The 19,707-nt window shown below is 43.1% G+C and overlaps 1 protein-coding gene across 2 annotated transcripts; it reads right to left on the bottom strand.

Annotated features, from left to right (window-relative positions):
• Nucleotides 1–571: 571 nt before the first annotated feature.
• On the bottom strand, nt 572–9,961 carry nsfl1c (NSFL1 (p97) cofactor (p47)). 2 transcript variants are annotated; one of them, XM_032569204.1, is made up of 9 exons: nt 9,825–9,961; nt 7,735–7,835; nt 7,546–7,620; nt 5,095–5,260; nt 4,920–5,015; nt 4,046–4,155; nt 3,606–3,743; nt 3,330–3,500; nt 572–1,531 (listed from the first exon to the last, which is right to left on the bottom strand). In XM_032569204.1, exons 1-9 carry the CDS (start codon nt 9,924–9,926, stop codon nt 1,369–1,371), a joined length of 1,122 nt encoding a protein of 373 aa, XP_032425095.1. In that variant the 5' UTR covers nt 9,927–9,961; the 3' UTR covers nt 572–1,368. The 2 variants fall into 2 exon arrangements, with proteins under 2 accessions (XP_032425095.1, XP_032425087.1); XM_032569196.1 differs by having other exon boundaries at nt 7,546–7,623; nt 9,825–9,960.
• Nucleotides 9,962–19,707: the final 9,746 nt, after the last annotated feature.

Here is a 19,707-nt window from a genome sequence, read left to right as displayed (position 1 = left end):
ACTTTTTTGTAAAGTTTTGTAAATTTTCATAACTGTGAATAACAAATGTAATATTTCTAGTGGGAGTAATACATGTTACGTTAATGACAATAAAGACAATTCTAGATAGAATTAGCAGTAAAATATTGGACATGTGACTATTCCAGAATTAAAACGACTTAGCCAAAAAGATTTGGTTATATATTAAAGTAAACTGACAAGATCTTATAGACAAGCAATATTCAAGGCAACATTCCCGACAGACTGTTTTACTTCATTCAAAAGGAGTTTCTGCCCCCCAAACACTCTGCGCCTGTTTGAGGGTAGGTTTGTGTTGTGCCTTCAAAACAAAAGCACGCGAGTTGAAGATTTCAAAATCAAATATTAACAAACACACCTGTCTCCAATATTAGCGGGGAAACGTTCCCCCGTCTCCTACCTCTATGAATACTATAATAAAGTCGCATTACGTGAGTAAAGTACGAGAATAAAGCCATATTGAGAAATAAAGTCGTAGTATTACGAGGATAAATAAATCTTCCACCTGCACCTTTTAAATAAATAATATTACTAATAAAAACAAGACAGCGGGTTCTCCTTACATCAACCATAAAATGAGTTTATTTCACTGGAGGTCCAAACGTGTTTCTGTCTTCCCCAGGATGCATAGAAGATGTCATTGTCACAGAAATTCAGATTCTACTAAAGGAAACCAGTGTTTACAATCTCTATGTTCATTTGCTCAACCGGTTTATTAGACCAGACTCTCGCTAATATGCTGCTGTGGGAACGGGGCAAAGCATCTTTAACTGAGAAAAGGAAATTAAGAAACAGAGGCGTTTTAAAAAAATAAAGTAATTTGCTTTTCAACAACAGACCTGTTGTGGCGTTATATTAGAAGAAAGGAAAGTAAGGCTACTGGTATCAGTTGGTTAAATCCTTGTGTGGGGAAAAGAAAACATGATGAATCTAATCTTTGTTATTGTTTGTGCAGTTTACAAGTGGAAATCTGCTCCTGTACCAGAATATAAACTTTGTTCAGCGGCCAGATTATAGTACAAGCTAAAGTGTAGACTGGACTCCAAAGTGGACCAGCATAACGTTCCTTCAGCTAGACTCAACAAGACAAGAGGAAGTGACCAGCATCTGGTGATTTCTGACTGGTTCACCAGCGTTTCAGCCCTCTGGAGTCTGTGTGGATGGAGAGGGGGGAGCAACATCTTAACATTTCATTTTAGAAAAACAAAAATCAGGAACTAGAAGTCCATTTAAGTCCGTGTGTTCTGCTCCGTCAGAGGGGCTGTGGTTCTTCAGCCACTTTGGGGCGAGGGAAGCAGAGGGTCAGGGGGGGATTCCGGGGACGGGGGTGGCTGTCTCGTTGTCCCAGCCTCAGTTTAGCCGCTGGACGATGACAGCGTTCAGCAGGTTGGCCTCCTGCAGCGTCTGGCTCTCGTCTGCCAGCTCCTTGTTGGGGAAGGTCGTCATGAGAACAAACTCTCTGGCAGCCATGGCGGGTCGGGCCAACACCACAAACTGCCGCAGGTCCGAAATCCTGAGGAACACCGGCAGAAACAAGGAAAGGTAACATTAGCTTAGAGAGAAAATGATGCAGAACGCTTTATTATTTTAGTTTTTCATCAGTTAATTTCATCAGTTCGATTCACTTTGCTGCTTTATTGGCTTTATCTGTATATTAAATACGTTGTTTCTTTTGTTTGTTTGTTTTTTTTTTCTTTTTCCCTTCAAAGCCTAATGACCATGCATTGTCTTCTGTAACATACTTACTGTACAGTCTCTTTGTTATTTTTGTGTTTTTTTAACCTTTGTTTTATTATGCATGTTCCAACTTGTTGCTATGACAACTGAATTTCCCCGTTGTGGGACAATAAAGGATATTTCTGCTGACGTTATTCCCCCAATAAAGACATTTAGTGGAACACAAGACATGTTTGTTCTAACAAACTTTGATTTTATGTAAAAAAGAAAAAACAAAACTTGCCCCTCTGTGAAACTATAATTGCCCCTCTTGATTAATCTTCAGTCAACAGTGATTGACCTCACATGTTATTATTATTTTTTTTATTATTCCTTTATTTAACCAGGTAAACCCCGTTGAGATCTAGATCTCATTTTCAAGAGGGACCTGGGCAAAAAATTTGCAATCACTGGTGCAATCACAGATCACTGGTTTTAAATAAAAAAAAATAAAAATAAATAAGAAGATCACTTGAATAATACTTGCACTAGAATTTGCACCAGTTAGATGTTTTGGTTTCTTGAACTGGGACTTCTCTCCAGTGAGGGTGTGGCGGTGTATTAGCTTAACATTACTCGATCAAATATTTACTTTAAGGAGGCTCCCTTTCTGAATGAACAACCGCCATTAGAGTATTTAAACTATGTTATGACACCTATTTAAAATACTTGAACTTGTTTTGTTTCTGTAGATGTTTGGACCTGAAAGCATCATCCTAAATGGTGTCCTATAATGTTGGACCTGGGACTGGTCAAGAGAGATGAAAGCTGACAATAAGAACACTGATCTATGATTACATTATCTCCTTGTTATTTGTCTGCATTAAGTTGACTATTTCTTATCCTGTTTATTATAAAAAAAATAAAAAACCCAAAAGACAAATGAGGTTTAACTAAAAAGTGAGGCTTTTTAAAAGTCACGCTTAGGTTACAGTTTTGATTACAATCTTAAAGGGGCAGTATTATGCGTTTCCAGCCACATAATGTTTAGTATTTATTGATATAGCAAATCAAGTAACCATGTTACCTTCAGTTATTATAAAAATGCTTTATATATCAAATTACTTAAAAGAAATTTTACTTGAAATTGGGCGTCTGTCTCTTTAAGGAACTCATGCTCTTGCTGAAACTCCACCTTCATGAAGTCATTAAAACATGGCTCCTCTATTAAACCTTAAAGTTTTTACCAGAATTGAACTGAGAATTGAACCTATAACGAGCTCAGCAGATGCATAATTCCACCGGGTGTTTGCTGATTGCTGCTGGCTAGTCTGAAGGAGCTGAGTGGGGCAGGGGAGGGCTACTCTGTGAGGCAAGAGCTTGAAACCTGCAGCTGATGAAGAGCTTCAACTTGAAGTGAAATTAGGTTCAACCAGGTGTTTTGTACAGTTGGTTGCCATGATTCCTCAAACATGCATAAGAATGAAGACAACACCCCAAGTATGTTTTTGATGAGGGTGTAACATCTTAACCTGTCATAAAGCTCAAAAAGTCAATTTAACATAATACTGCTCCTTTTACAAAGTTCTGCAGTTTTCCGATATACAACTAACCCACTTCCAGAAGTCTCCGCCTCCAACCCTATAAGTGTTCACCTGTGGGTGTGGTTGAACCTCTGGACCAGCTTGCCGCCGTCAGCCAGTCGGATCTGAATGTTAGTAGTAGGTTGAGAGGGGTCAAGGCTGACGGAGGAACTGGCTTGGGCCTCGTTGGCGGCCTGGTCCTGCTGGGAGGTGGGTGGAGCTGAAATCAACTCTGGAGTGGCACTGGAGAAAAAAGAAAGAAGAAAAACCAAAGAGATACAATAATCAGGCTAAATTTATAAAAACTGTTGATATCCAGCCAAATATACACCTGGTTAGAAATCTCACCTTCCTAGCTTCTGTCCTTCACCTTCGAAGGCTTTAAAGGCGACCTTGGGCTTAGCAAAGTCCTCGTCTCTGTGGTCCTCCATGTCCAGGTTGACCTGGCCCCCTCGAGCACGCTGCCTCAGCTCCAGAGGAATCTCCCTACAGGAACACATCAACGTGACTGATGCTGGATCTGATTTATCCGCTTAGGACACAAGTGTCAAACTCCAGTCCTCAAGGGCCGCTGTCCAGTTTTTAGATGTGCCACAGGTACAAAACACTGGAATGAAAAGGCTTAATTACCTCCCTCTTGTGTAGATAAATTCTCTAGAGCCTTGCTAATTATTCTATTCAGCTGTGGTGCAGCAGAGGCACATCGAAAAGTTGCAGGGCAGTGGCCCTCCAGGACTGGAGTTTGACATCCCTGGCATGGGACATACGGCCTGTGAAAGTTGTCTCACCCTCGTCTAATTGCCTCCAGGAAGTTAGCGTTCCCTGGGTCGTTGTAAGTTCTAAGTTCACCGTTATCCAGGCTGAAGCCCGTCTTCCACAACTTCAGAACCACATGTACCTTAAGCAAAAAGAAACACACCATACCCGCATGAGACACAATCACTACACCCTTGGGTTTAATTCTGATGCAGTTGAGGGGGGAAAAAAAGCAAATTTTTTGTAGGGGTGCAATAATTGCAATTTTCTGGCTGACCTTTAAACACCAACAAAAATGACCACACCACAGACATTAGCTGCGTTTAAATAGGACTGATAAATAGGATTGAAGGCAATTTCAAAAATGTTTTTTGATAAAAAGTTTTGGCGCTAGGTTGAGGTGGTGTTTTTGGTCATATCGAAATGAATGGATTTTGCAAAACTGCAATGGAAACACTTCATTCACATCACAAGTCACATGATCAACAACCAGATGTTGCTACTGGCAGAAACGACAAAGAAGACGGCAGGAAGTGATAGGAGGACGATGACGTAGCGTGTTTTTAATTACTTATGTGAACAAACTTATTCACCTGTTATTTTAATTGCTTTATTTAATGGAAACATCGCACTTGCTAAATTTTTGAAAATAAGCGGAATAGCAATATCAAGTTTGTGGTGGAAGTGCAGCTACTGAAAACATGTTTTTATCACTCAGTGAGATTTTAAAGTGGTACATTTTCTGCTTTGGATTATTAGTGTTCTCTTTATTGCTCAGAAAACAGACTCGGTTTGTAAGGTGGCTCCATGTTTGTTTGCATCACAGAGGATAACCGGGATCTGATTGGCATGGTAACACCAAGGCAAAACCGGTAGGAAGTGAAGGGAAGGAGGACCTGCTCTTACGTCTTGCTGGCTGTTAGACGCTTGCCTCTCTCCAGATACGTAGGTTGACTCCTCTTCTGGAGCGGCGCCCAGTCTGTAACCTCCACCAACAAAAGCCTAAGAAACGACACAAGGTCATGAAAACAGAGTGAAAGACAAACAGAAAACAGACAGTAAAAACGTAAGTAAACTGGACCTTTGCTTTGCTGGATTCTCCAAGTCCTTTCCCAGTTCGGTCCAGCGGCACGGCTCCATGTTCTCTGGCCCCTTTGAACAGATCCTCCACGACCTCGTTGGAGCTCTTCTTCTTTGGCGGACCAACGATCTGTTGCCCGCTGCGCTCTGATCCCCCCGCGAAAAACCTGTTATGATTGAGACAATGATAAATCAAAATTCTTGTATTTCACAATAAGGGTGAAATACAAGGAATAGGGTTAGGGTTAGTACAATACAATAAATGCCCACCCCTGCAAAGCGAGGGAGCTTTCTCTGTAAATTTGTGTTTCACACAAAACTTTGTTTAGTCAAATCATCAGAAAGTCAAATGAATCAGAAGGGAATGATTCAGTCGTTGGCCTGGCCAGAGCAAACTGACTCATGGGAAAGCATTTTTCTTATGAATGGGGCGTCAGTAGCTCCGTGTCCCCTGACCGTACAATGGTGCTAATTAACATTATGAAAATAAATTAACTTAATGCAAACACAGCAATTTTGAAAAAAAACTGTTGTTTTACACTAAAGTTTTGGTGCTAAATTGAGGCGTTTGTTCTGGCCGTATCAAAATTTATTCATGTCGCAAAACTGCCATGGAAACACTTTTTGTGCATCACATGATCAACAACTGGTGGAAAAGATGAAAATGACAGAAAAGATGAGGACGACGACAGGAAGTAGTTGCAGGATGATGGAGTGCCATGCTTTTCAATGACTATTGTGTAAACAAACTTACAACTTCATGTGTGATTTTAATTGCATTTGTTTACTGGAAACACTGGAATTGCAAAATTGTATTTGTTAGACATTAGCAGAACATCAACGTTTTGCGCACATTTGGAAAGAAAACGCAGCTAGTGTGGAGAGTGTTGAACGGGACACAATGCTGATGTAGAAAATGGAATGTAAAGTATTTATCTAAAAGTATTTAGACAACATTAGCTATTTTGATCTGGGCCTTTATTTTCTCAGAGCGTACTAAAAGTAATAGAAAATAAAACAGAGATGGTTTTTGGGTTATTCCATAAAGGTTGAAATTCTCAGCAGCACACAGAACCAGAGTCTGTCAAGGCAAAGCTAACTGGTTTGGACTGGCATTCTTTACGCATTTCAAAGGGAAGAAAAAAACATAATTCAGTTGAGCAACTATTATGGTCATTGTTTAAAAAAGTGAATAAGCAGCTAGTCACACCAACTCAAGTCTGAGATACACAATACAAACAATACAGAAAATACCAGTGAACAAACACACCCAAAGCACGACTACCTTTGTTTCCAACAAAAAGTATGATTTAAGCCTGGTTTAAGACCATAAAGCCAGTTCAAGAGTCTAGATTAGTAAAATATTTGATAACTATTTATGGACAAAATGTTCGGTTCGTGTGCTGATTTAATAAAATCGCCATTAAATCCTCCCTCATCCGTTACAAAGCAGCCCAGTGGATCGCCCTGGCAGAGGAATCTGTTTATGCAGCAGGAACACCAGTGGCTCCCAGTGAACGAGGTGGGGGCCCAAACTGGCTTGGTGCTTTCTGGAACCAGCTTCCTAAGGTGTGCCTCTTCCTGTGTCGGCCTCAGTCAGGATGAGGATGCCAGAGAGTGCTGCTATGAGTGCAACAGCCATTTATAAGGGAAAGTGCAAATTGCTTTTCCCTTCATTAATCTAGAACTTATCAAAGCTTCTGAAATATCCACGTGTTTATTTTTATATTTAACAGCTGTGTTCCCATCCGATTGTTCTTCAAATATTCAACAGATTTTTTAAATGTTGCAAAAAAGAAGAAATAAAAAGAAAACAGGCAAATTAAGTGTGTTTCCATCTACTGGTTTGGAGTGTATCAAACAGGCTATGCAAGGCAGGATTTTGTCAGATGTTGATGTTGCGTATGGAGTAATAAACAGGAAGCAGAGGTTGCTAACAGGCATGGAGCACACATCTCAGAAAAATTGAGAGAGTCTTCCTTTGATAAACTTTAGAGGTTTGAACTTTGTCCCTCTGGTAAGGCACAGACACACCACTGGATGGGAAAGTTCGCTATGTTAGATTTATCCTGAAAATGTGTTTCCATCTCCTCTTTAGCACGTTAACTCTTTTTTGGAAAAGCCAAGAACCATGTCAAGTGAGTGGAAAAACTTGAAGAAGTTATTTAGAACTGTTCAGTTTCCATCAACCCTTTCTAAATCAATACATCAAAATGCAAATGAAAAAAGTATTGAAAGAAACATGGCAGGATTTTCCCCAGAATACAATAAGCCTGGAGGGCCATCAGGTTTTCTGAGGGCAACTCTGCATGACTATTGTCTAAAAGCTCCAACATGAAGAAGCTATTAAAATATAATCTGAATGACCTTTTATTCTTTAATTACACATTTAAATGTAGAAATAATTCCACCTGAGAAACAGAAAAAAGCCATTATTAGTCAGTTCACTTACCTCTGACCCTCCTCTTCATCACTTTCATCCTCTGCCTCATGCATCAGATCTCTGAAGGAGGTCACCCTGGGCTGACTACTGTACATAAATGGTAGTTTTTATATTGCAAAATTACTAAACAATAGTAATAATATTAATACAAGTCTGAATAGAACAAATGTTGAAGAAAAGATGTAAAAAAGATCCCACCTGGGCCCAGTAGATCGAGACACGGAGGAGCCGCCCTCAGGCTGAGGAAGTGTGATAATGTCATCATCGTTTCCATCTTCAAAGAAACTGCCCAGTGCAAGCTGGGGAGGAAACGTGGAGACGGAAATGAGATGCAGGAATGCTGCCAGGCGGCTTTCACTCAGCACCTGACTGGTGAACTAGTATCACCGGCCTCAGTGAGACCTGAAACTAACATCTGTCCTGGGTCAGGGCGGATGAAGAAAAACTTCACGTCAAACTTTCATTCCATGGTCTACTGGTTCTTTATGCACAGTGAGCAACAGAAGGCTCTCTATGAGGAATGGGGGTTGAAGTCTAGCCAATATTATGATACCTAATGTTAGAAAGCTGAGAAATATATTGATCAATGGATTTCTGAAGACTACTATTAAACCAGGGGTCTGCAGCCTGTGGCTCTTTGGCCCCTCCACCCATGGCTCTTCTATTAAGAAACATTTTTGATTAGAAGGCAATAAGATAAGGTGGTTTATGAGTTGTTTTGTAGGTTTATGCAGTATCTCCATATGTAAAACAGAAGGATACCAATCAGCCAAGGCTTTTGAAAATAACTAGCGCTACACTATGCTACCCATCTTTCTTTATTTGACATGTTGATGGGCAGGGCATATTCACTTGTTCTCATATGACAAAATAGGGGTTTTTTTGGTCATTTTTAGTCAGTTTGATCAAAAATATGAAGATTTTTGTTGAATTTCCTTTGCTTTCCACAGAAGCCGAGCGTGGACATTTGCTTTTCCCAATGGTTTTCTTGAAATAAGTTAATTTCCCAGTGGTTTTCTTTAGATGAGTTAATCTCGTGAAATCAAACCTTGGTTTCTCAAAACTAACACGAGACGATTGATGTGTGCATTAACTTCCATTCCTCAAATGCATGTGGTTGTGCCTGCATTTTAAGGAAATCAATTTAGAAGAAAACTATTAGACAAAATATATGCGGAAAACATCTGTTCTTGGCTTCTGTAGCTTTCAAAATAAGACTTAATTTAGCACATATTCAAAAAGACATTTCATGTGGCTCTAGTCAAGTTTTTAATTTTGTAGCAACAAGGGGAAGGTGGCTTTTTGAAAAGGGACACGTTTATTTTGTCTGCACAGTAAGTAACTCAGATCTGATCGTTCAGGCCAAATCTTAAAACCAAGTGAGAACAAAGGAACCTTTAGTTGCCGAATGAAACTGAAACTGCCGGGATAAGACAGAGCGCCATGTTTTCCCACAGCCACTGTTGTAGGTTTGACAATTAAAAATGAGAAGCAAAAACAAAAACATGTTGATTTATTTAAAGTAACGTTTCACATATCTAATCAGTAGCGGTAGTTGGTCTTGGTTTTTCTAACTCAACTGCTTACACTAAAATGCTGCCAGGTCTCTTATTTTTCACTAGAGTTTTTGACAGTTATTACATTACTGTCAAAGAAATTCTGGTTGAACTAAGCCAACACAGTTTAACAATGCCTCGTAAAAAAACGTAAAATCTGTTATCCAAACTCTGTTCTTGTGCTCACATGAGTCTGGCATGTTTCCTTTCGTATCTATGGAGTCGCTTTTAAGCAGAAACTCGAGATTATTTAGTTTCTCTAAATAACCTCTTTCGTTTATGTGTCTTATTAATATGTCTGTAATCATAAACACAATGTTATATTTGAATTCGACTGATGACTCTGCTATCTTTTCAGGTTACAGGCAAGCAGCTTTACCCTTACTGCGTCAACTAAATTTAATCCAACCTAACCTAACAGGGGGCTAACGCTGGCTAGCACGGCTCATTGGAACCACGGCACACCGGCTAAAACTTGACAGAAAGACGCCCGTATATAGACGAGTACAGCTGTTCATATTTGGCTATTTGGCTGTCCGACGACGTCGTTGTTGGTGTCTAAAATCACTCGGGTCGGTATTGTCCAGGGGTGACTTGCACAAATGACTGGCGACACAGGCTAACGTTAGCCGGCGAGCTACTCATCAAACACACCGTTTAACCGCAGTTTGCTTCTGACAGAGCGCGGTTCTGCCCGATACAGTCGAAGGAAAACCCGCTGAAAATCTCTACCTGCAGGTTCCAACCGGCGGACTCCAGGAAAAAGCGGGCCCTCTCCTCCTCCACGCCGGTAACAGCGACGAACTCCCTCACTGACTCCTCTTGACTCGCCATTTTGATTTGCTCCTTCAACGAGCCGTCCGCTTCCACCTGAGGAAACAAGCAACAGTTGTTCGTTCCTGTCTGATTTCAAAGTAGAAACAATAACGAAGAAATATGACTGAACCATAATTAAATTAATAAACCTGAAAATATACAGAATTTCAAAAAGTTTTTTTTCCTCATTAAAACACGCTCAAATTACTTATTTTCTAAAGGTTCATGCATATCATGCCCAGGACTTACTGAAGCAAGCATTGATAAAACCACAAGAGGGCAGTGTAAGCCCACATTAGAAAGACCATCCTAACTTTGACATCAGTTCAGTTAATCAAAACTAAACATCCATGTTGAAAATACAGAATGTCTGAAACTTATTTGTATTTAAAAAAAAAAGTATTTTTAGCACAGCTCCAAAAATCTTTTCTTAACAATGATATTCTTCTTGGTTAGGTAAATTCAAGGTTTCTGGAGAAGTTATATGGGATAGTCAAACCTAAAATTCAGGAGGAACAGTGTGGGTTTCATCCTGGCTGTAGAACACTGAATCATTTCTACACCCTCTTTAGGATCCTAGAGGGTGCATAGAAGTTTGTTCAACCAGTCTGCATGTGTTTTGTGCCCATCACCTGCAATGCGTTTCATTGTATTATTCAGGTAGTCCTGGGCGTACTCCCCAGGACTTTGGGTAGTAGCAGCTTGATACCGGCTGCTAGGTCCCTACATCCAGTGTGAGAGCTTAATTCACATTGCTAACAGTCAGACTTGTTTCATGGCCAAAGTTTCTAGGCAAAACCAAGGTGCTGAGGAGATCCATTTTGGTAGCCTAAAGATTGGGTTTCTTGTTTTGCAGATGACATAGTGCTGTTAGCTTCATCAGATCATGATTGCCAGCTTGCACTGGGAGCGGTTTGCAACCGAGTGTGAAGTGGCCAGGATGAAAATCACCACCTCCAAATCCAAGACTACTGTTTTGAGCCAGAAAAGAAGAGAGTGTGCTTTCCGACAAGGTCTTGCTTCAAATGGAAGAATTTAAGTATCTCAGGGTCTTGTTCAAGAATAACAGAACAATGGAGTGGGAGATCGATAGGTGGAGTTGTGCTGCGTCTGTTGTGGTGAAGAGAGACCCTCATTTCCTGGTGTAAGTTCCTACCTACCTTCATCCATGGTTAAGAGCTTTGGGTAGTGACCGAAAGAAAGAGATTGTGGATACAAGTGGCTGAAATGAGTTTCCTTGCAGAGAGTTTGGGCTCTCCCTTAGAGGCAATATGAGGAGCTTGGTTATCCAGGAGGGATTCAGAGAAGAGCGGCTACTTCTCTAAGTCAAGAGGAGGCCGTTGAGGTGGCTCAGTTGTCTGGTTAGGACAGACAACCCCTTGGTGAGGCATTCTGAGTATGATCACCAGGAAGAGACCCAGAGGATTACCCACGATACACTGGAGGGACGGTGTTTCTCGGCTGGCCGGGGAGTGTCTTGGTATTCCCTCAGAGGAGCTGGCCCAAGCGGCTGAGGAGAGGAAAGTCTGGTTGTCTGTGCTTAGATAGTGGATAACTTCATGGTGTGTTTTGTTTTAGTCTAGTAGTTTTGCTTGTATCACCCAATTCATTTATTTATTCAAGCTTTGGTATGATGATTGTGTATAAACCCAAACATAGCTATCTGTCTCTCACCATGTTATTCAGAGACTCTCTGATTAACAGATGCTGACTGAGAGTGAGGCCCCTCATCTGTTCCAAAAACTGTTCCAGCAAACACGAGGCTCCGATTTGCTAAGATAAGCAGATGGTGAGAGTATTCCCACAAGAGTTACACCTCTCCACCTCCTGATAAGGTGACTGCAGGCAGGGTGGTCACATGTCATAGAGCAGTAACTGAGACAGATTGAGAGCGTCTTAATTGTTTCAGGAGGGGAAAAGACTAGGTGGGAATTTAGTGCAACCTGCTGTTGGTTGTTTGGTCTTCAACACTAATTAATCTGAGAAAACCTTGTTGGCATTTCACCTTTTGTAGCACCACGCTCTGTCTCTTGGCACATGCAAACACAAAGCAAGATAAAATATGAACAGTGGCAATGGGTAAGGCTTAAACAGCAGGGGTTATGTTTTATATTCCCTCTGGGTGGTTTTTTTCCTCTTTCTTTAAGGTTTGAATGAGCAGACAAAAACAAGAAAGATATGAGAAAGACGAAGCAAAAAGAATTCAGATAGAGGAGAAGATAATGTACCACAAACGATGTCACACCTTCTGGCCTGGAACAGACTTATTAAGGTTTAAGTAACACAGCATACACAGTTATGAGTCAAAGAAAATCCACATGACAGGTTGCAATCAGGGAGTCGTTCCTCAGGTAAGCCCTGCAGGGATGTGAGGCTGGATGCTAATGTTTGCCTTCCCATGAAACCTGAAGCTGGAGCTGCAGTGTAATATTACAACAAGTGTCCTGTTCCAGAGGCTTAGAGGTGGAGAGCTGGACTCATTTTGAAGAAAGACTCATGACAAGGCAAGTGACAAGAAATGACAAAGATACAAAAAACTGACTTCTTCTTCTATCAAAATGACATTTAAACCAGCTTATGGAGATGAGATGAAAAGTTGTCATTCACATGTCCAAGAGGACCAGTGATGTTTTACTTGGCTGTAGGCATAAACGACAAAAAGCTATCCTTTTATTTAAAAAAAAGTTTGCTGCGATACTTAAAGGGGCCGTATTATGTAAAATTTAAATTTTTGAGCTTTACATCATGTTATTATGTTATTCCCACATCAAAAACATACTTGGAGTGTTGCTTTAATTGTTTCATGCACGTTTAAGAAATCCTTTAATCTCCCATGGAAACCATTCAGTTGTGTAAAACGCATAGGTGGACCTAACCCCGCCTTCAACATGAAGCTCCTCCTCAGAGCTGCTTGGACAATGCGAGAAAATTCTACATGTTTTGTGTATGTAGCATTTCTATAACAACTGACTGTAACATAGTTACTTGATTGTACTATAAAATGACACCATGTGCCTGGAAAATAGATAATACTGCCCCTTTAAAAGATGCGTAATTTATATTACAGAAGAGACAATATAAATTATGAAGACATGAAGACAGCCTTGATATATAAATGTAGTTTGGAAAAAAAAAGATTAAATGTCATGACACACACAAAAGAAGACTTTCAACAGCCCTGTCAGGGATGACAATGAACTATAAGTCCAATTTCTTTTCCTCCTGTCTTGGGTGATGAGGTCTGATGACTAACTGACCTGAAACAAGTTAAACGAGTTAAAAAGATTAAGCTGGTGCAATTATGTGTGTATAAGATTTACAAATTTGCAAATTGATACAAAATTGCCTCTGAGTTTATTTCCTTGCCCTGGCAGAGTCTGCTGCTTCTGTTCTTTCCAATGCCTTAAAAATGAAACATTTTATTTTTTTTTTACAAATAAAAATCTGAACGCTATGATGTCATGTATGAGACAAGTCAACATGTTGAAGAATGGTCTGACTGAACCCAAACTGAACTTTTTGACGTATAGTGCAAAACACCATGTGTGGCAGAAAAGCAACGTTCGCAGATGTTTTCCACCCAATGTGACTGAGCTTGAGCTTGGGCAAAAGAAATCAGACTTTGTGTGTAAATCTGGTAGAGATATACTCCAAAAGATGTAGAGGTAAATCTGGAAACAAGACATTCTACTTTGTTACACTTCAAATTTATGCACCATTTCTTGTCTCTCTGTTGTACACAAAAAACAAAACAATAAAATACATAAAGTCTGATCTTTCAATCAGACATAATTAGAAAAAGTTCAACAGACAAGAACACATTTGCCAGACAGAATACAATACAGGCACCCTTTATTGTTATACTTTGGGCAAATTCAGGTGTAACAGCAGCAAGGTGAAAGGACAGCATGTAGATTCAGAGAAATATTAAAAATCATTAAAATATAATAAACACACATGATCCATCAAAAATGAAGAACAATATACTGTAAAGGCATCATGACAGCATAAAAATAGTGTGGAATTACTAAATATAGCACATATTCATCCAAAGGAATGCCCAGCTGAGTCAGATCATTTTAAAAAACAGGGACATGTGTACTTGTGTATTAAAAATACAGACTACTTACATGGAAATACAAGAGTGGAAACAGACATGTGCAAATACCAGCAGAAATGTTATTTGAGATGGGCAGATCTGTGGAAATCTCAGCACGGATTTTATTTTAACTATAAGTACTGCTGAAAATCTCCATGAAAATTATTTTCAGCATTTAAAGCTAAACATTGTAGTCTTAATGACAAAATATTCCCCAAGCTATTCCACAAGAACAAGTTATGGTATTTCTGTACCCTATATAAAAAAAAAAGGATAACCAGAGTCAAGGGGAAAAAAAAACAGAACACCTGGCATAAAAATGCTTGAGAAAGAAGAGACCGTAACAAAAAGAAACCGGAGAAATCCACTTCAGTGAGATAAATCACAGATTGAGCACTGAAGTGACGTGAGAACTGCGTAGGAAAGCACTGGCCACACTACCTACGAGGATCAGGTTTCAAGTCTTGCTGTAATTACTCAATCGAATTTAGCTCTGGACTTTGACTACGCCATCAAGCCACAGGCTTTGTCAGATTTTTATTTGTCAAACCAAAATCTTTAACAATGCATAACAGTTGCATAATAGCGCAAAACCGTTTAACGCTGTTTTGCGCTGCTTCTGTGTTACTGTGGTACAAAATCCCAATAAAACACATTACAGGTTTCCTCGGTGTGAATACTAAACCCAGACATTGTATCTGGACCCACGACAGGCATCCGTAACCACATTCCAAAGGATAAGTGATGAAACATACAGTACAAACACTCTTTTTGTCTTTAAATCTTATTAACTGCATTCAGTAGGGCTGTTTCAATCACCTTCTTATGTTTTGCAACGAGACCCCGGCTAAGCCCCTGTACTATAATACTTACTCTGGTTGTGTCAATGTCATCGCTGGCAGTGGTTTACTTTAATAAAGAATGCAGAAGTGTACTGACAATATGACATCAGTATTTCCCTTGGGAGACATTTTTAGATGGTTTGACAGACACTGTCATGCAAATCCAGGTAAAAATGCTCCAACAAAGGCGACACCGGAGGGGCCCTGTCAGTGTGGGTTTTCTTCCCAGCCGTCATCAGCCTGACCACAAGCGCTAAACCGCCAGTCATACTCTTCTCAGGAGCTAGCTGATTTGATACTGCTGCAACACGATAAAGGTGACCTATGGTGGTTTCCTGTTCCATTAGAGTGAAGGACCTCCGGTGCTGCATAACAGTTTAAATCAAATCCTGATGAGTAAACTAAACAGAGTACAGAAATGGATTATACTTATATTAGTTATCAAAATGAAAAATTACCAATAATATGAAAGTTTTTCATAGTCAGCTTAAAAGGTTTTCTTAAAGGGTCAGTATTTTGTAAAATCAACTTTTTTGAGCTATAAATCCTGTAGCACTATTATTCTCTCATAAAAAACATACCTGGACTGTTGCCTTGAATCGTTCATGCATGTTTGAGAAATCCTCTAATCTTCCGTGGCAACCATTCAGTTAGGCAGAATGCCTGGTTGGACCTAGTCCCGCCTTTGAGGACAAAGCTCCTCCTCGAAGCTGCGGTTTTGGAGCAGCCCTCCCCCAGAACTCCTCCACTCAGCTCCTTCAGACTAGCCAGCAGCAAGTAGCAAACACCTGATGGAACTGCACATCTGCTGAGCTCATTATAGGAGCTACTTCTCAGTGCAATGCTGGTAAATATGTTGTAAAAGGGTTAATAGAGGAGTGATGTTACGATGACTTCATGAAGGTGGAGCTTCAGAAAGAGACAGTTTTTAAAGAGACAAAGACTCAGTTTCAAGGTAGTAAATTACAAAGTCAAATTTCTTTTAAGTCACATAAACCATTTTTAAACCAAGTGAAGATAAGTTACTTGATTGTGCTGTAAATACCGCTACATGCCTGGAAAAAGCATCTAGTGCTGCAGCTCTGAGAAGGAGCTTCATCCTGGAAGGTGGAGCTTGGTCCACCCAGGCAGTTTGTACAGCTGAATGGTTGCCATGGGAGATAAAAGGATTTCTCAAACATGCGTGAAGCGGATCAAGACAACACCCCATGTATGTTTTTGATGAGGAAATAACATTATAACACGATGTAAAGCTTAAAAAGTTACTAGTTACTTTTTGGGTTAATGTGTGACTTGGACACATAATGTGCCTCGTTAATTGTCATGAGGACACCAATGTCCTTATGGACCCACTGACTTACTGCCATTTTGCTCCAGGTTTAGATTTGACCACTAATGAATAACAGTAAAAAGAAAAGTATGTGGGCCCTTAACAAACTCACAAAGGAGGGACAAAGTTCTTTTTTTTTTGTTTTTTTTTTAAATCTCTCCAGGAAGACACTGATGCAACTCATCAGCTTTGTGTGCAAGATGTGTAATTGAATATAGATCCACTTAAAAGGTGAGGCCAGATATTACTCAGCCCAGACGGTGCCTAATTACTCTCTGCCTCTTTCAAAGAACTAACAGCTTCTGTAGGTAAAAGGAATCTTCCCTCTCAATCACCAAGGCTTCCCTTGGGTTCTGTGGGCAGGGCAGATGTACAGGCCGTCTTATCTGTTGCCTTCTCTACATTTAATTCAGCCTCTGATGTTTACAGAAAAGAAAACATCTACTATCAACAGGAAGGAGGTGCCAAGAAGGAGCTTATTATCTCCACAGCCATTATGCTGTTAGTTTTAGTGTCCATGTTAACAGATGCCTCCTCCATGGGCTGCCACCTTATCGTGGTGGAGGGGTTTGAGTGTCCCAATGATCCTAGGAGCTATGCTGTCTGGGGCTTCATGCCCCTGGTAGGGTCACCCAAGGCAGACAGGTCCTAGGTGAGGGACCAGACAAAGAGCAGCCCAAAGACCCCAATGATGAAGGAAAACTTTGGACTTGGTGTTCCCTCGCCCGGACGCGGGTCACCGGGGCCCCACTCTGGAGCCAGGCCTGGAGGGGGGGCACGATGGCGAGCGTCTGGTGGCCGGGCTTTTACCCATGGAGCCCGGCCGGGCTCAGCCCGAAGAGGAAACATGGGCCCCCCCTCCCATGGGCCCACCACCCGTGGGAGGGGCCAAAGGGGTCGGGTGCAGTGTGGGATGGGTGGCAGCAGAGGGAGGGGACCCTGGCGGTCCGATCCTCGGTTGCAGAAACTGGCTCTTGGGACGTGGAATGTCACCTCTCTGGTGGGGAAGGAGCCGGAGCTAGTGCGTGAGGTCGAGAGGTTCCGGCTAGAAATAGTCGGTCTCACCTCGACGCACGGCTCTGGTTCTGGAACCAGTCTCCTTGAGAGGGGCTGGACATACTTCCACTCTGGAGTTGCCCAAGGTGAGAGGCGTCGGGCAGGAGTGGGCATACTTGTTGCTCCCCATCTCGGCGCCTGTACGTTGGGGTTTACCCCGGTGAACGAGAGGGTAGCATCCCTCCGCCTACGGGTGGGGGGACGGGTTCTGACTGTCGTTTGTGCTTACGGGCCGAACGACAGTTCAGATTACCCACCCTTTTTGGAGTCCTTAGAGGGGGTACTGGAGAGTGCTCCTCCTGGGGACTCCCTTGTTCTGCTGGGGGACTTCAATGCTCACGTGGGCAATGACAGTGAGACCTGGAGGGGCGTGGTTGGGAGGAACGGCCCGCCCGACCTGAACTCGAGCGGTGTTCTGTTGCTGGACTTCTGTGCTCGCCATGGATTGTCCATAACGAACACCATGTTCAAGCATAAGGGTGTCCATATGTGCACTTGGCACCAGGACACCCTAGGCCGCAGTTCGATGATCGACTTTGTCATCGTTTCATCGGATCTGCGGCCGTATGTCTTGGACACTCGGGTGAAGAGAGGTGCGGAGCTGTCCACTGACCACTACCTGGTGGTGAGTTGGCTCCGGTGGTGGGGGCGAAAGCCGGTCAGACCTGGCAGGCCCAAACGTGTTGTGAGGGTCTGCTGGGAACGTCTGGCGGAATCCCCTGTGAGACGGAGCTTTAACTCCCATCTCCGGCAAAACTTCGAACACGTCCCGGGGGAGGTGGGGGACATGGAGTCTGAGTGGACCGTGTTCCGTGCCTCCATTGTCGAGGCGGCCGATCGGAGCTGTGGCCGCAAGGTTGTCGGTGCCTGTCGCGGCGGCAACCCTCGAACCCGCTGGTGGACACCTTCGGTGAGGGATGCCGTCAGGCTGAAGAAGGAGTCCTATCGGGCCTTTTTGGCCTGTGGGACTCCGGAAGCAGCTGATGGGTACCGGCGGGCGAAGCGGCATGCGGCTCGGGCGGTTGCTGAGGCAAAAACCCGGGCGTGGGAGGAGTTTGGAGAGGCCATGGAGAAAGACTTCCGTACGGCTTCGAGGCGATTCTGGTCCACCATCCGGCGTCTCAGGGGGGGGAAGCGGTGCAGCACCAACACTGTTTATAGTGGGGATGGTGTGCTGCTGACCTCTACTCGGGACGTTGTGGGCCGGTGGGCAGAGTACTTCGAAGACCTCCTCAATCCCACCAACATGCCTTCCACTGAGGAAGCGGAGCCTGGGGACTCTGGGTTGGGCTCTCCAATCTCTGGGGACGAGGTCGCCGAGGTGGTTAAAAAGCTCCTCGGTGGCAGGGCCCCGGGGGTGGATGAGATCCGCCCGGAGTTTCTTAAGGCTCTGGATGTTGTAGGGTTGTGTTGGTTGACGCGACTCTGCAATGTCGCATGGACATCGGGGGCAGTTCCCCTGGATTGGCAGACTGGGGTGGTGGTCCCCCTGTTCAAAAAGGGGGACCGGAGGGTGTGCTCCAATTATAGAGGGGTCACACTCTTAAGCCTCCCTGGCAAGGTCTATTCAGGGGTCCTGGAGAGGAGGGTCCGTCGGATAGTCGAACCTCGGATTCAGGAAGAGCAGTGTGGTTTTCGTCCTGGTCGTGGAACGCTGGACCAGCTCTACACCCTCGGCAGGGTCCTGGAGGGTGCATGGGAGTTCGCCCAACCAGTCTACATGTGTTTTGTGGACCTGGAGAAGGCGTTCGACCGTGTCCCTCGGGGAGCCCTGTGGGGGGTTCTCCGGGAGTATGGGGTACCGGGCCCTTTGATACGGGCTGTCAGGTCCCTGTATGACCGGTGTCAGAGTCTGGTCCGCATTGCCGGCAGTAAGTCGGGCTCGTTTCCGGTGAGAGTTGGACTCCGCCAGGGCTGCCCTTTGTCACCGATTCTGTTCATCACTTTCATGGACAGAATTTCTAGGCGCAGCCAAGGTGTTGAGGGGATCCGATTTGGTGGCCTTAGGATCTCATCTCTGCTTTTTGCAGACGATGTGGTCCTTTTGGCTTCATCAGATCGTGATCTGCAGCTCTCGCTGGAGCGGTTCGCAGCCGAGTGTGACGCGGCCGGGATGAGGATCAGTGCCTCCAAATCCGAGGCCATGGTCTTGAGCCGGAAAAGGGTAGAGTGCCTTCTCCGGGTCAGGGGGGGTGTCCTGCCCCAAGTGGAGGAGTTTAAGTATCTCGGGATCTTGTTCACGAATGGGGGAAGAAGGGAGCGGGAGATCGACAGGCGGATTGGCGCAGCGTCTGCTGTCAAGCGGGCGCTGTACCGGTCCGTCGTGGTGAAGAGAGAGCTGAGCCAAAAAGCGAAGCTCTCGATTTACCGGTCGATCTACGTTCCCACCCTCATCTATGGTCATGAGCTTTGGGTCATGACCGAAAGAACGAGATCGCGGATACAAGCGGCCGAAATGGGTTTTCTCCGTAG

Source organism: Xiphophorus hellerii, chromosome 1, assembly GCF_003331165.1.
Source record: "Xiphophorus hellerii strain 12219 chromosome 1, Xiphophorus_hellerii-4.1, whole genome shotgun sequence".
Taxonomy (NCBI): Eukaryota; Metazoa; Chordata; class Actinopteri; order Cyprinodontiformes; family Poeciliidae; genus Xiphophorus; species Xiphophorus hellerii.
Note: the sequence above shows the minus strand (reverse complement) of the source record. Positions and strands in the feature narration are given on the sequence as shown.